Source organism: Chelonoidis abingdonii, chromosome 3, assembly GCF_003597395.2.
Source record: "Chelonoidis abingdonii isolate Lonesome George chromosome 3, CheloAbing_2.0, whole genome shotgun sequence".
Taxonomy (NCBI): domain Eukaryota; kingdom Metazoa; phylum Chordata; order Testudines; family Testudinidae; genus Chelonoidis; species Chelonoidis abingdonii.
This window is the reverse complement of record NC_133771.1, coordinates 68023350-68037386: the sequence shown is the minus strand read 5'-3', so window position 1 is coordinate 68037386 and position 14037 is coordinate 68023350. Positions and strand designations below refer to the sequence as shown.

General features: G+C 42.8%; 2 protein-coding genes across 2 annotated transcripts in view; both read right to left on the bottom strand.

Annotated features, from left to right (window-relative positions):
* The window catches only part of CYB5R4 (cytochrome b5 reductase 4), a 69049-nt gene extending 61391 nt beyond the window's left edge, over positions 1 to 7658 (bottom strand). Inside the window, 3 exon segments of the mRNA XM_075063825.1 lie at positions 4959 to 5112; positions 7548 to 7569; positions 7571 to 7658. Of these exon segments, the coding sequence (XP_074919926.1) occupies positions 4959 to 5112; positions 7548 to 7569; positions 7571 to 7623 (229 nt within the window). The 5' untranslated portion in view covers positions 7624 to 7658.
* Positions 7659 to 10115: 2457 nt separating this feature from the next.
* Positions 10116 to 13443, bottom strand: RIPPLY2 (ripply transcriptional repressor 2). Its single transcript, XM_032806078.2, has 4 exons — positions 13172 to 13443; positions 12909 to 12984; positions 12503 to 12567; positions 10116 to 10297 (listed from the first exon to the last, which is right to left on the bottom strand). The coding sequence occupies exons 1-4, from the start codon at positions 13246 to 13248 to the stop codon at positions 10132 to 10134; spliced, it is 384 nt and encodes a 127-aa protein (XP_032661969.1). The 5' UTR covers positions 13249 to 13443; the 3' UTR covers positions 10116 to 10131.
* Between the last annotated feature and the right edge of the window lie 594 nt (positions 13444 to 14037).

Below are 14037 nucleotides of genomic sequence, written 5' to 3'. Positions count from 1 at the left end.
GAGACCTTCTAAAAAGGTTAAAATGTATTACTGGCACACAAAACCTTAAATTAGAGTGAATAAATGAAGACTCGGCACACCACTTCTGAAAGGCTGCCGAACCCTGAGCTAGATGCTGCTGCTACATTCAGCTTGACAGACTCCCGAAGCTACCACTCTGCCCCAAGTTTGCCCCCTCCCATTCAATTTAATATTTGTCTTACAAGATTCTGCATATGCATGTCCAACTTCCATCTCAATGAGAATCAAACACTAAAGTCCGCCTTTCCTCCCAATCCATCTGAATTGACAATTCCACTACTGTCATAACACCGATTCTCAACTTCCCTCCTCCACTGATACCTCTCCCTGCCCCCCTCCACACACACTCCTTCCCCAAATCTATTTAGCATTCTTCCTCTTTGGTATCAAGTCTATGTGCTTTATCCATCCTCTCAAAGCTCTTTGTATTTTTGCCACAGACTACATCGTCATCCTTTTCCTCTCTCACTTCCTATGCTCTTTCCAGGCCTCCATTTCTCTGTGTCCTTCTATCACTCTGTTCTTCATTCTATTTTCTGTCATCACTTATGCTTGGAATGATCTCTTCTCATGCACATGAGCCTGATCCAAGGCCTACAGAAGACAAAAGAAAGACCCCCCATTCACTCAGTGGGCTTTGATTAGGCCCATATGATCATACATGAAAAACCCAAAACAGTGTATGAGACATACAGCACTAATACAAAGTTCTTACAAATCATGTACGTACTTAGAGATGTGGTTACAGCTTCAGGAACTTTCATAACTCTAAATATTTTATAGTCCTTGAGTACAATATGCTACACAGGTGAAGTGTGCCAAGCAAATACAGTAGAACCTCAAAGATCCGAACACCAGAGTTATGGACTTATCAGTCAATCGGACACCAGCATGTGTAGGGCTCCGTGTCTGTCATAGAGGTCGCAGATTCTGTGACTTTCTGCAACCTCTGTGACTTCTGCCCTGACTGCTGTGGCTGATCCCAGGGCTGCCCAAGCTGCTCAGGTGGCCCCGGGGACAGCCACACCGGCCGTTGCTGGAGCAACCCCGCAGCCAACCGCACCGACTACTGCTCAGGATGCTCTGGGAAGCTGGCCCCAAGGACTGACAGAGCAGCGGCCGGTGTGGCTGGCCCCAGGAACCACCTGAGCAGCAGTCCCGGGGCCTGTGGGAGCAACAGTAGGTGAGCAGCCCCAGGGGCAGCCGGATCAACCACTGCTCGGTGGCTCCTGCCCCCCCAAAGCAGCAGCCCCCCTGCATCCTCCCCTGAGCAGCGGCCCCCCGACCCTCCACAGCCGTGCCCCCCCGCCCAACTAAGATTTAGTCAGGGGTATACTGTATAGTAAAAGTCATGGACAGGTCACGGGCTGTGAATTTTTGTTTATTGCCCGTGACCTGTCCATGACTTTTACTAAAAATAGCTACGACTAAATCACTGCCTGAACCATGTGGACCTGAAAGTAATCAATCAGGCAGCAGTGGAGACAAAATAAAACCAAAACACCAGCCCAGCAAACAATGTGCTGCCTCGAGGACTCAAAGCTTCTGCTGCAGGGGGCCTTGGGGCTTCTAACCCTCAGGAGCACCGTGGGGAGCACTGGGGCTCAGGGTGTCAGCCCTGCAGTTCCATTCCTGGCTTCAGCCCCGAGGCTCCGTTCCTGGCTTCAGCCCTATGGGGGAGTGGGGGTTACGGCTTTAGCTGGGGGCGCACTGGTTTCAATCCCAGCATTCCCCCATAGCTAAAGCCCTGAGACCCAGCATACCCCCGCTGAAATCAGGAGCAGAGCCATGGGGAGCACTGGTGCGCCCCCCTCTCACCCTCGCAAGGCTGAAACTGGAAGCGGAGCAGAGCCGGGGGGCTGAAGCCCCGAACCCCAGCAGCTCAGGAGAAGGGAAGCCAGAATGGGGAAGGATTGTCAGAACAGCAGGAAAGAAAGATTTTGCAGTTATGTTTTGGACTGACTACAGGAAGAGGTTCTTTCAGGAAGAAGCTTGAGATGCAGAAGATACCATGGTGCTCAAGCTTTCTTTCGACTATACTACCACTATACTTTTGCAAGTATGTCAAAGATCAAGCATGTGGCAGTAAACTGTTCTGCTTTGTTCCAAACCAACTTTTGAATGGCATAAGCTCCATTCAGAGTATATCAAAGCTACTCCTTAAAGAGTCAAAAAAGTTGATATTGTGACAAAGCACTTTTTCTCTTCTTCTCAAGGAAGTAGTGCTTTACCCCAGGACAATTCCACCTCTTCTAGCCCAGAAAGTAAAGGACTACAGGTATTTCCATGAAGGCACTGCTGCCCCATATCACACTTATGTTAAATGAGTTTATGAAGATTGAGGTCTATAAAGAATTACTGAACTGTCTGCAAACATATGCTTTGCCAGTTTTGGAGAAAAATGGTTAGGAAAAGAAATACAAACAAACAACTAAGGGCTCAATATGCTATTTTCAACTAATCACTGAGATGCATACTAGCAATCAAATATCCAGAAGAACACTGCTTATACCAAGAGCTTTGGTTTTCACAATACATTTATTTTAATTACTACGAGGCCAAAGATGAGGTGCTTTTACTGGAATGTTTGATCTAACATTCAGTAGAAGTCATTTTAAAAAATTAGTTACCACAGACATCTGCTACAGCTAAATGTAAACAACTGTAATTTGCATTATTATACTGAAGACATAAGGATACAAATATGTGCTTACACACCTGCTTACTTCTCCCTTAGAATATCATGTAAGTCAAAAATAATTTAAAGACAATAATACTAAAAGTTATTACTAACGCTCCTTCATCTGTTAGTGTTTTTTGAACTCTGACAAGATAAAGATTGTCTGCATGTCAACATTTTGACTTTCATACTTTTACCAACTTTTTTATATTGATCTTGCTGTTTCATATTGGTTTTAGTTTGATCCCATGTAAGAAACTGCATTGTCATTTTAATATACAAATATATGACAGGACTAAAATATGCTCAGCTCTGTGTGAATGCTTTAGAGGGAAGCAAGGGTGGAGAAAAAGATTTCCATACAAAACACCCACCAAGTGGGGTATTCCAAAGTATAGTGACAAACACCCCAACATTCAAGAGACCAGCTAGCATAGACTGACCTAGGAAGGGACATGGTCTCACCTCACCAGGATGGCTGCGTTGAAAGCAAGCACAGGCTAAATCTTACTAAAACTTTTGTGACGTTGCACCCCATAATGCTTTATGGAAATATGCTTATGAATGTATATATGACATAACTGGAATATGTTTTATGTTACATATGCCATGTAACATATCTCTGTAAAGGTCATGATCTATTGAATTTATTCATCCTATTTGTATGCATGTATCATTTTTGTATTCGAAGTTATGAATATTGTCTGTATACTTGTTTGATTTTAAGTAGCCTTAGTAAGGCATTTGGTCAGCTTCTTAAGAAAAGAATTTGCAAGTTAAGTGCCCAATCAAGAAACACTTATCGGACAATGGAACCCTGGAAGGCTCCAATCCACATAAGAAGTCTACTTGGGATGTTGAAGGTAGCTTGTGAACAATGGCTGCCATCTGTAAAGTTCTGAGTCATGCATGGACATGTGACTTCCCCATGTGAATCCAAAACTCCAGCTTGCAGCTAGGTTATGCATAGGAGAGAGGAGGGGGAGGGGATTCCACCCACAAGGGAAAATCTATTTATGACCCTGGGAGACCCCTCCATTTGGTCTTCAGCTGGATCAAGAGACAGCCTCTCCATCCCCAAAGATACCTGAAAGAAACTGGAACAAAGGACAATAACTGCAGGGGTGTGAGTGACTGCTAGACCCAGACTAGGAGGAGGCTAGTCTGTAACAGAAGCTTATTGGAACATCTGTGATGGTGAGATTTCATCTGTAATCATTTTCTTACTGTATTAGTATTAGACTTGCATGTTTTATTTTATTTTGCTTGGTAATTCACTTTGTTCCGGCTGTTATTACTTGGAACAACTTAAATCCTACTTTTTTGTATTTAATAAAATCACTTTTACTTATTAATTAACCCAGAGTATGTATTAATACCAGGGAGGAGAACTGTGCATCTCTCTTTATCAGCGTTATAGAGGGCAAACAATTTATGTATTTATCCTGTATCAGCTTCATACAGGATAAAATGGATTTATTTGGGGTTTGGACCCCACTGGGAGCTGGGTACCTGAGTGTTGGAGACAGGAACATTTCTTAAGCTGTTTTCAGTTAAGCCTGCAGTTTTTGGGGGACGTGGTTCAGACCTGGGTCTGTGTCTGTTGCAGGCTGCGTGTCTGGCTCAAACTAGGCAAGGTTCTGAAGTCTCAAGGTGCCAGGGAAAACAGGCTCAGAGGTAGTCTCGGCACACCAGGTGGCAGTCCCAAAGGGGGTTTCTGTGATCCAACCTGTCATGTTATTGCAAGGGAATATCTGACCACACCCCGTCAAGAGCTAGGGAGGCTTTATAGTTTCATAAGCACAAAGCATTCTGATACTACCGTTCAAGCTGCACACTTCCTCCAAGAAGCTCAGCTACACAACATGCATTAGCTCTGTAAGAACCAACTTCCAGGGTTCACAATTTGCAAGTCACAGTTGACAACATGAGAATTTACCACGGCTGCAGTTCTAGTTTTGGAGGCACCTTTTTAATGTCTTCTGTTGAGGAAAAAATCTATAATGGATTTAAGGTTAGTGGGCAGAAGAGGGAATAAGGTAAATGGGCATCCCTGTAATCTGTGCACTAAAAATCAGATTTCACTCCTGGCTTAAACAATTTAACTTAAACAGAGCTATAGCCACTTATGCCAAAAGTGGATTTGGCCTAAGTTGTAAAACATGCACAATCTACCAACTTATGAAGGAGAAGAAACTACCAATTTATGAATGAGAAGAAATACTGTCTATATGTATTTTTTGGGTAAATAACCCACCTCTTATACATATCCAGCAATCATCTTTTTTACTGTGTTTAGCAAGCTCTTCTTCAGTCACTTCAATTAATCGTCCTTTCAATCCAGTTAAGTCTTTTCCACTTTTAGTTAGTCGAATCCAATCCATAAGACTTCTGCCTGGTTTTAAAGGGACCTAAAAAGTAAAATATATGCTAACATTGTAAAACGTTAAAGGAAAAGTGTGAGACAAAGTGGGTGAGATAATACCTTTTATTGGAAAAGTGCACATTCAAAAGACTATTTTGTTTTGTTTTAAAAGAGGGTACAGATACAGTGATGACGCTCTTGTTTATTTTCTCTACTGCTATTGGGAACCCCCTGGACCAAAGCGAAACTACTTAGCACAGCTACCTACTCACTTGAGGTAAGTGGCATTCTCCACTAACTCCTTGCCCTTTCAATTCTTACCCTTCAACTGTCCACATTAGCACCCACTGGGAGGATATTTGCCAACAAACTGGACTGCAGACACCAAATCTTCACTGCAGTAGTGAAGAGTCACACCAGTTTCATTCTGCTGCTGGCTGGGAAGTCTATGAATAGCAAAAGAAACAGAGGTACTCACAGAAAGAAGGGAGTCCTGAATACAATTTAGGGAGAGAGAGTATTACAAACACACCCTTCACATCAGATAGAGGAATCTCCACCAAACTCCGTAGCAGCTAGGAGGCTCAAGAAGAGATAAATACACCTATTCCTCCTCTATTCAAGGACCCAAAGAAAACACATCTCTAAGTTCACCAGTCATTGACTGACCAAAAAGAACCAAGGATACCATCCTAGCAGGACCTTCCCTTTCCCAAAAGTTGGAGGTGAGGATAGCCTCTCACCTCGGCATTGATCTTTAACACCTTTAATACTAATCTGTGCCTAGCAGGTTTAAACCAATGATCAAATTTTCAAGCCTTACATATGGCAAATGAGGTGAAAAAGCACATCAGTGTACAGAAGAGAAGATGAAGAAAAAGGGAGGACTGGAGAATATTGCATAGGAAATCAGAATTTAAATTTGACATGGTCAAAATTTTCACACAGCAGATGCCTATAAGTTAGGCTCCTAAATAAATTGAGCCTTATTTTAAAAACGCTGAACACATCCTGCTCCTATTGAAGGCAACCGGAGCCAAGTGTCCTCTGGACTTTTGAAAGCCAGGCCCACCGTATTTGGGAACCTAAACAGAAGAGCTTTATTGGATATAAACATCTTCATGTAGAGTTTGAGCTGCAAAATGTGAAGTTAACATCAGCAGAAGAGCTATGCTTTATAATTACTGAGATAACCTAGAAAGTCTAACAAGGAACTGGTAACTGTCCTCTTTCTCTAAAGAGAAATCAGATTATCTGGAACCATAAAGGCTGTGCAGATACCTAACCTATGTAGCAATCTGATCTTATCGCTGCCACTCATGTCCTTACTACCAATTTGCTATTATTAGAGTGTAACAAACTTGAAACAAAAATGCAACAAGCAAGTATAAGCTCCTAAGGCCAGTGAATGCATGTTCTTGAATGTTCAAACAGCACCCAGTACAATGGTTCCACCAATACTTGCCAACTACATAAAATTAAACAAGAAAGAAAAGCATTAACGCAACATTAAAGTAAAAAAATTAAGTCACGAAATTCCAGAAGATAATTTTACATAATTCATATAATTTTATTGATAAATACTACATGTAAGTTTAGATTTAATAAAGAAAATTAACAGGAAATAATACATATGGGTTACGGTCAACACTGGAATTGCCAGCAGACTGGCGATCTATTTAGTCCTACATTCTATTGCTGACAGTTGCCAGTACCAGATGCTTCGAAGGAAAGTGCAAGTATCTTCAAATGGGCAATTATAAAATAGTCAGCCCACAGAGTAAGTGTCCTCCTTAGCTCTGGCCATGAAGCACAAGGAGATAAAGCCTTTAACCGTATAAAATTAGTAAAAATACAACAGTGTAATTGTGGACTGTCTTCATTATACATAAGATGCCAAATCCTGCTATACTGATGGAATTTATATCTTCTGACAATGAGTCCCAAAGACCAATTATACTACGTTTCATTAAGCAGAGGTTTTCCTTACTGCACACCCATACGTGCCACTTTCCTTTTGGAAATCCTGGAGCTGTTCTTGCCAGTCCCTAACACCTAACGCTGCACTCCAGCTCCGTCTCAAAGGAACTGATCGACACTCCGCACGCTGTCCCCACTATACGCAACGCAAGCGAAGCGTGTGAACAGACGCGAGGTGCCCGATCCCCAGGGCCTCAGTGTGGGGATGCAGATGGTTCCGAACACGAGGCAGGGGAGCAGCCCGTCCAGGGCTGCCTCCAGGCCCCCCAGGTGACAGCCGCCGCTGCCCATTACTACAGGCCCGGCTCGGGTGCACACAGCGTCCTGGCGCCGCTTGGCTGCTCCCTATCCGGCTGCTGTGGGGCCCCCGCGGGCAGAGCCAGGCGACACCCCCTGCGGCGCATTGCCACAGGCTCCGCACCTGGCGGCAGCCCGCGGAACAGGCAGCGCCCCACCCCCCCGGAAGCGGAGAGAGACGGGGCCAGACCCCCCAGCCCGTACCTTGCTGCGGCCCCCGCCGCGGCCGCCCGCTGCTGGGAGCCGGACGCGGAAAGGCCTGCGCCGGGACGTTCAGCATCCTGCCCCGCTCCGCTCCGCGGCCGCCCGGCGCATGCACCCTCCGCCGCCGCTCCAGGCTCGGCCTGGCCGCGCGTCAACCTGCGCAAGCGCGCGGGGGCAGAGCCGCCCAGAGTCTGGGAGCGACCCCCACCTTCCAGAGCCGCGCGCGCCACCCTCGGCCGGGCCGGGGCGGGGCCGGGCGAAACAAACCCGCCAGCCCGGCGCAGAGAGAGGCTCGTGCTGCAGTTACTACTCTTCCCACCCGCGCGAGACCCTTCTCCTCCCCGCCGCGCTGTGTCGTGGGGCACAACTTCCACGTGCCGCCCCGCTGTGGGTGCTGCGCTGCGGCTCGCTCACCTACACCCCCTCACCATTGAATTTGCCTTGATGCGCCTTTCACCCTGGACTGGGCCTGGGTGCCCTGGTTCCCGGATTACCCTTTTGGTCGGGACAGCCACTGACTCAGGTGTTCCCGCCCCCGGCTCTTTGTAAAACAGCCCCCAGGAATCGGCTAAAAGTGGCCAAGAGCTCCCTTGCACATCTCACTCGAATTGCGTCCCCCCCCCCCCCCCCATGGTCTCCAAAGAGTATTTTGAGGTTTAAAGCAGTACTGTTTGTAAAGTGCTTGAAATCCTCAGATTGGAAGTGCCCTATAAGTGTGAAATATTATTAAAATATTATCACGAGTGAGATGTCATAAGAAAGGTAAGCTTGTATATCCTTGAAGAGGTAGAAGAAAAGAGCTATTTGCATTGATCTGGAGGAGAGAGAAAACCTCAGCAGGATGCAAAGACATTCTGCCTTGAATCAAATTTTAAGGTCCACAATTAGGCATTGTAAATTTTCAAGTGATTTTGTACTGTATAAAACAGAGAAAGAACAGTGCGTCTGCTAATAGGCTTGACAGTTTCCCAAACTCTTGAAAGAAAGAAAGAAAATTAAACTAGTGACACCCAACTCCCGCACAGAGCTATGCAATCTTGTCTTATAGAATACTCCTTTCGTACATGCTTAGATGAACAATACAGCTGTTAATGTTGAGGGATGAGGTATCATCATTGACATCTGAATTAGCATACACTGAAATCAGTGGGGTAGTTCGGATCTCATATTTATTGTTTCAGGTTCTCTTTCAAATTCAGGCAGTCACAGCCAGGTCATATGTTGAAGGCTTTTGAAATGGAGAGGATGGACCAGTTGTGTAAAAAAAAAAAAAAAATTTAATCAGGTGTCTGATTCTGCTATCATTACACTGTGTTGTACCTTACTCTTGAGTAATTTCAGGGGGAATACTGACTGAGCACAGTACTACTCATGAGTGCAGGTGGCAGACTTGGACCCCAAATGGTTATTTGACTATAAGTTACATTAATTTACTGCTGTCTTCACATTTGCAGGCATGTATTACTATATGTCAGGCCAAATTCTACTTCTAGCTGTAGCAGTGGAACCCTATTAGTGAGAGCACAATTTTACTTCTTACTTCGTGCTGTTATCTGATTTACATGCATGATCAGTAACTATTTTTATACTATATCCAGCAATATAAGCTCATGTATCTGAGAGCATGGTTCAGTGCTCAAGCCTAAATTCTGTCCCCAGTTTCATGGGTGTGACTGACAGCACAATTTGGTTCCTCATGTTTACACTGAAAAAATGTCTTTTTCTTTTAAACTGTCTGTTTCCATACACATGTATGCACTTCATTTCATCAGTGTATGATCTGAAGTTATGTCTATACTACCCGCCAGATTGGTGGGCAGCAATCGATCCAGTGGGGATTGATTTATCTATTGCATCTAGGTTAGACGCGATAAATCAACCCCCAAGCACCCTCCCGTCAACTCCTGTACTCGAGTGCCTCAGGGGAGCGGCAGCAGTTGACTCACCGGGATGAAGACACCACCGTAAGCTGCTCTAAGTATGTCAATTCAGCTACGTTACTCACATAGCTGAAGTTGCATAATGTAGATCGATCCCTCCCCCCCCCCCGCCAGTGTAGACCAGGGCTAAGAATATTAGTTCCAGATTAATTACTTGATATGCTTTACTTAAGCTGTAAAGAAAACTTTTCATTATGTAGCCACTCTACTGGGCCTGTTTTTCCACACAGTTGCACCATTTTTACACTAGTGAAGTCAATAGAGTCACATCATCATAAAACTGGTGTAAGGAAAGAATAATCAGGGAACTTGTTTTAAAACTGCAATTTGGGAATGTGTCAGTTATGGACTACAACGTATAGGAGCTAGAACTCTAATATATTAAATGTGTCAGGCTTCATGAGAATAATAAAAATTATTCAGCTGTTTTAAGAAATCCAAATTTGTTCCTTTCCTCCCCTAAAAGCAAAAACAATCCTTAGACTACAAAAGGCAGACAAATGTACTATAACATGTACAAAATATTTCAATTTTATTACCAATAACTTACATTCAAATAAATTATCTTTAAAAATACTATGATACATTTTTTACATCAAGTTTAAATTAAAAAATTTTAGAGGTGGTATTAGCCCTCCATATAGTTAGCAATCAGATTCTATTCCCGAATCTTGCTCCAGTTCAGCATTGTCATCTTCACTATCTGAGTCTTCATAAAAGGAAATTGTGGCTTGAACTGGGAAGTTTTTCAGAAGTGCTTCAGCTTCTCGATATAAGTAATCATAGCACCTTGACTTGGGCCAAAACAGTCTGAAACAAATATACAGTGTTGTGTATCTATTATTGTTAGAGATTATCCTTTGTGTTTCTTGTCTGTCAGCCTCCGGGGACAGGAAAGTCTTCCGTGTTTCTAACAGACACCAACTCTTCCCCCCAAACTACACAACTATCACTTTCTGAATCAGCACTAGAAAAGTTCTTTTATCTGAAGATCTGATAGGTATTTTGAAATTTAAAATTTGTCAAAAATATAGATCCAATAGAAGCCTCAAATATACTACTGTACAAAATGTAGCATCAAAAACTAACCTGAATCCTGAGATCCACTTCTGTAATTCAGCCTCCCTGCTACCTAATTAACTGAAGTTCTGCAATGTGATCCAGAGGTATTATGTGGATTGCTTTGTTATTAAGGGCTATATTCTCCTCTCACACCAGTGAGAATCAGGATCAATTTTACTGAAGTTACTGGTGTTACAAAAGGTGTAAATCTGTTGTAAGAAGAGAATTCCAGGCCCATGGAATTTACAATATAACTCAATAGTTTTAATCTAAAAAAAAAAAAATTATTAGGTCTGATTTTCCTCTCATACCAGGTTTACACTTGTGTGACTTCACCGACTACAGAGGTATTGATTTACACCAGAGTATATCACATATGTTTGCAAAGATGGAGAAAAAGGGAATCATATAATTTAAATATCAGCTGAGAGCTATATTGGTTTGCTTTGTATGTGGTATATTATTTACAGTGCATTATTATGCATGTACACTATGTGGACAGTTTTTAATTTGTGAAAATATAACAAAGTTTATAAACATTTACAATAAAACAGAGTTGAAAGAAAGCATTCAGAGCAAGAGTAATTTCTCAAGATGAAACTAAAACCTATATTTTCTTCCCACTTGTGGAGTACATGCAACTCATATCTGGTACGTCTAGTTTTTGAAACTGATCTCACATATTGTGCCCACAGATTATAAACACCAATGATGACAATTAGACTTTTTTCTACCTTATTGGCAGGGACATCCAACTAATATGATTTACACTATCAACTAATCATAACAACAAATTGTAAGCAAAAATGGGAGGTGAATTTAAAAGGCAAAGAAATGAGATAAGTTTCCAAAGATAAATGAACAAGAGTACTTGTGGCACCTTAGAGATAACAAATCATTTCCGCCATGAGCTTTCAGTGAGCTACAGCTCACTTCTCCGATGCACTTTGTCACCACACCAATTTAAGTATATTTCCCTGTGCAAGATGATTCCATAACGTTACATATCATCCATAAACAGCAAAAATTTAAAGATATAAGAAAGGAGGTTTATTACTTATTCAAAATACTTTCTAAAGTCAGTGTTAATAAATTATACTAGGCTACATCTTGCTGTTCTGACATCATATCTTTTCATTCCAAGTAGATATCAACATTCCTGTTCCCTTAGGTGTAAAGCAACCAATCCTGCAGAGACTCTCCACATGCTTGCATGCAAGTATTCCCACTGAGGTCAATATAATTATTCAAATGTGTACAGAATCAGGGCCTAAGTTTGTGAGCACTTTGTGTCCTACCTAAAATATTAATTTGTGCAATTTCATGCCACCTTTCTAAATCACCTGGATACCATAATGACTAGCTCTCATTACGTGCAACAGATCCATCCCTTACAGCTTCAGCTATAGTAATCTTGTTTACTTCCTGACCTGAGCTGTTGGAGGTGTGTGCTATCAAACAGCTGTCAAGTTCCACCTCCAGGATGGGTGAGGAGAGTTCTGTTTGAAAAGTGTAAAATGCCTTTGGACCCTCTGGAATAAAAGCAGCTTTATAAATGCAAGATATTATTACTATGATAGTTTTTAACATTTATTTTGGTAGGCCACAATCCAGCAAAGCACTTAAGCACCTGCATACCTTTAAACATGCAAGTACTTTCATTGATATCAATAGGACTACTCACACTGTTTAAAAGTAAGCAGGTATTAAGTGCCTTGCTGGACAGGGGTTATAATGTACAACACATTTCTGGAAAAGGTTGCTGTACTCTTTGCTCAACTGGTTTCTATCTGATGTACATCCATCCAGCCAATGTACATACAACCACAAAAACATTTGGTGATATGAGTGGAGACTAAAGATCATAAAATCTGCTTCAGAATTATGACAGCTGTAAAACTAATTATCAGGAGGGTTACTAGAGAGCCTGTTATTCCTTGAATAGCAACTTACCTAACTGGATGTGTATACTGGGTGAGTTTTCCTGAAGCTTCTGTCATCCCATATGGACTATACAGCTAGGAATTAAAAAAAGAGGAGACAACTTACTCCACAGGTATTAAATATAACCTGGCAAACTGTACAGGCTAATTTACTCTAGTATTCAATATTCTTGGTTTATTAAACTACACATTGCCATTTAACCTCAGAAATGCCCTTCACTACTGCTGCACAGATTATTTTCCAAACAGACCTTGTCTGGGAGATCAATAGTTTGTTGCTTTAGGGGTTTTTAATTATTTTTTTTTTAAGTCACAGACCTGCAGGGTACCCTGAACGTGTCAGATGGAAGAAAACCTGCTTGGTCCTCTCCATCTCCCTGCCAGGACAGTATTATTGGCAGATTTGAGACACTTACCACACTTTGATTTCTTCTCAGCTGTCTCTCTGCATCTCTTTGGGTAGGGATCCAAGGCCTCCAGAATTCCCCGGCCCTGCAGAAATCAAGGAAACAGCCTGTTAAGTACAGATGAACACTCACCTAACCCTAGACTGGCTGCTCAGTTTCCACAGCGCGATGGGTGGAAGAGGCTTTGGGAAACCAGGCTCTGATCACAAGTGCAGTTGATTTGCTGGAAGGAAGGCGCGGTGGGTTCGCTGAGCTGGAGGAAGTGCGGATACCCGTGTTGTCCTTTGGAGCATCTCCTGGAGCTAAACCCCTGAAGTGAAGGGCAGCAGCAGATGTACGCGCTCTCCATGCTCCGCCGATACAGCACGGGATCCGGACTAGGGAGTGGTGCTGCTTTGCCGATGATGATCCTGAAGTAGATCAGTTCTCCCGCTAGCCCCAGGCTGAGGGTCTTTTATAGTCCTCGGCTAATGACTATTTACGAGTCCACCCCCTCCCTTTCATTTGTTAGTCAGATAAACAAAAAGGCTACGCGTGAAGGCGCATCAGGGTAAACAAGGAGCGTGGACGCGTGCAAGTCCCAAATGGCCCAGGGAGAGATTTGGCAAGTCAGTGTTAATCACACTTGAACAGACACGGCTGCTCTCATGAAAAAAAACAACACGCTTCTGGGCTATGAAATGGCGAGTGTGGGAAAGACTAAGTGACTCTCCCAGTTTCGTGTACTTTTTGCAATAAGGGTTGGTGTCGACAGGCACTGAAGCACTATCCTAGCTGCTACCACTGAGGGGAATAAAATACCCACCACTTCTGGGGCAAAAATATTTGTATGCTTGTCTAGGAGCTTTACTTACTACTCAGGATCTAGTCCATGCTGCTTCAGCAAAAATAAAGGAACGTAAAATGAAAAAGGAGGCCTTTAAAATTGTATTTATTTATTCCCTTCATAAGAAAACATACTTAGAAATTATATCAAATGCTATCTCTTCTACAAGTCTCTGATATATAAAACATTTCACCTGTCATGATTTGATTTACTTTATGTATTAATTTATTTTTATTAACAGCTATCCCTTTCAAAGCAGCTCTCACATGCAAACTTCCAGCATGCAATCTTATCTAACCACAGTGTAGCTTT

Excerpts from the sequence above, each read along its gene's own strand:
- RIPPLY2 (XM_032806078.2), bottom strand. The coding sequence starts at position 13,248 with ATGGAGAGCGCGTACATCTGCTGCTGCCCTTCACTTCAGGGGTTTAGC. Across the intron at positions 12,568-12,908 it reads TGAGAAGAAATCAAAGTGTG|CTGTATAGTCCATATGGGAT; the intron begins GTAAGTGTCTCA and ends TTTAATTCCTAG. Across the intron at positions 10,298-12,502 it reads CAGTATACACATCCAGTTAG|ACTGTTTTGGCCCAAGTCAA; the intron begins GTAAGTTGCTAT and ends TATTTGTTTCAG.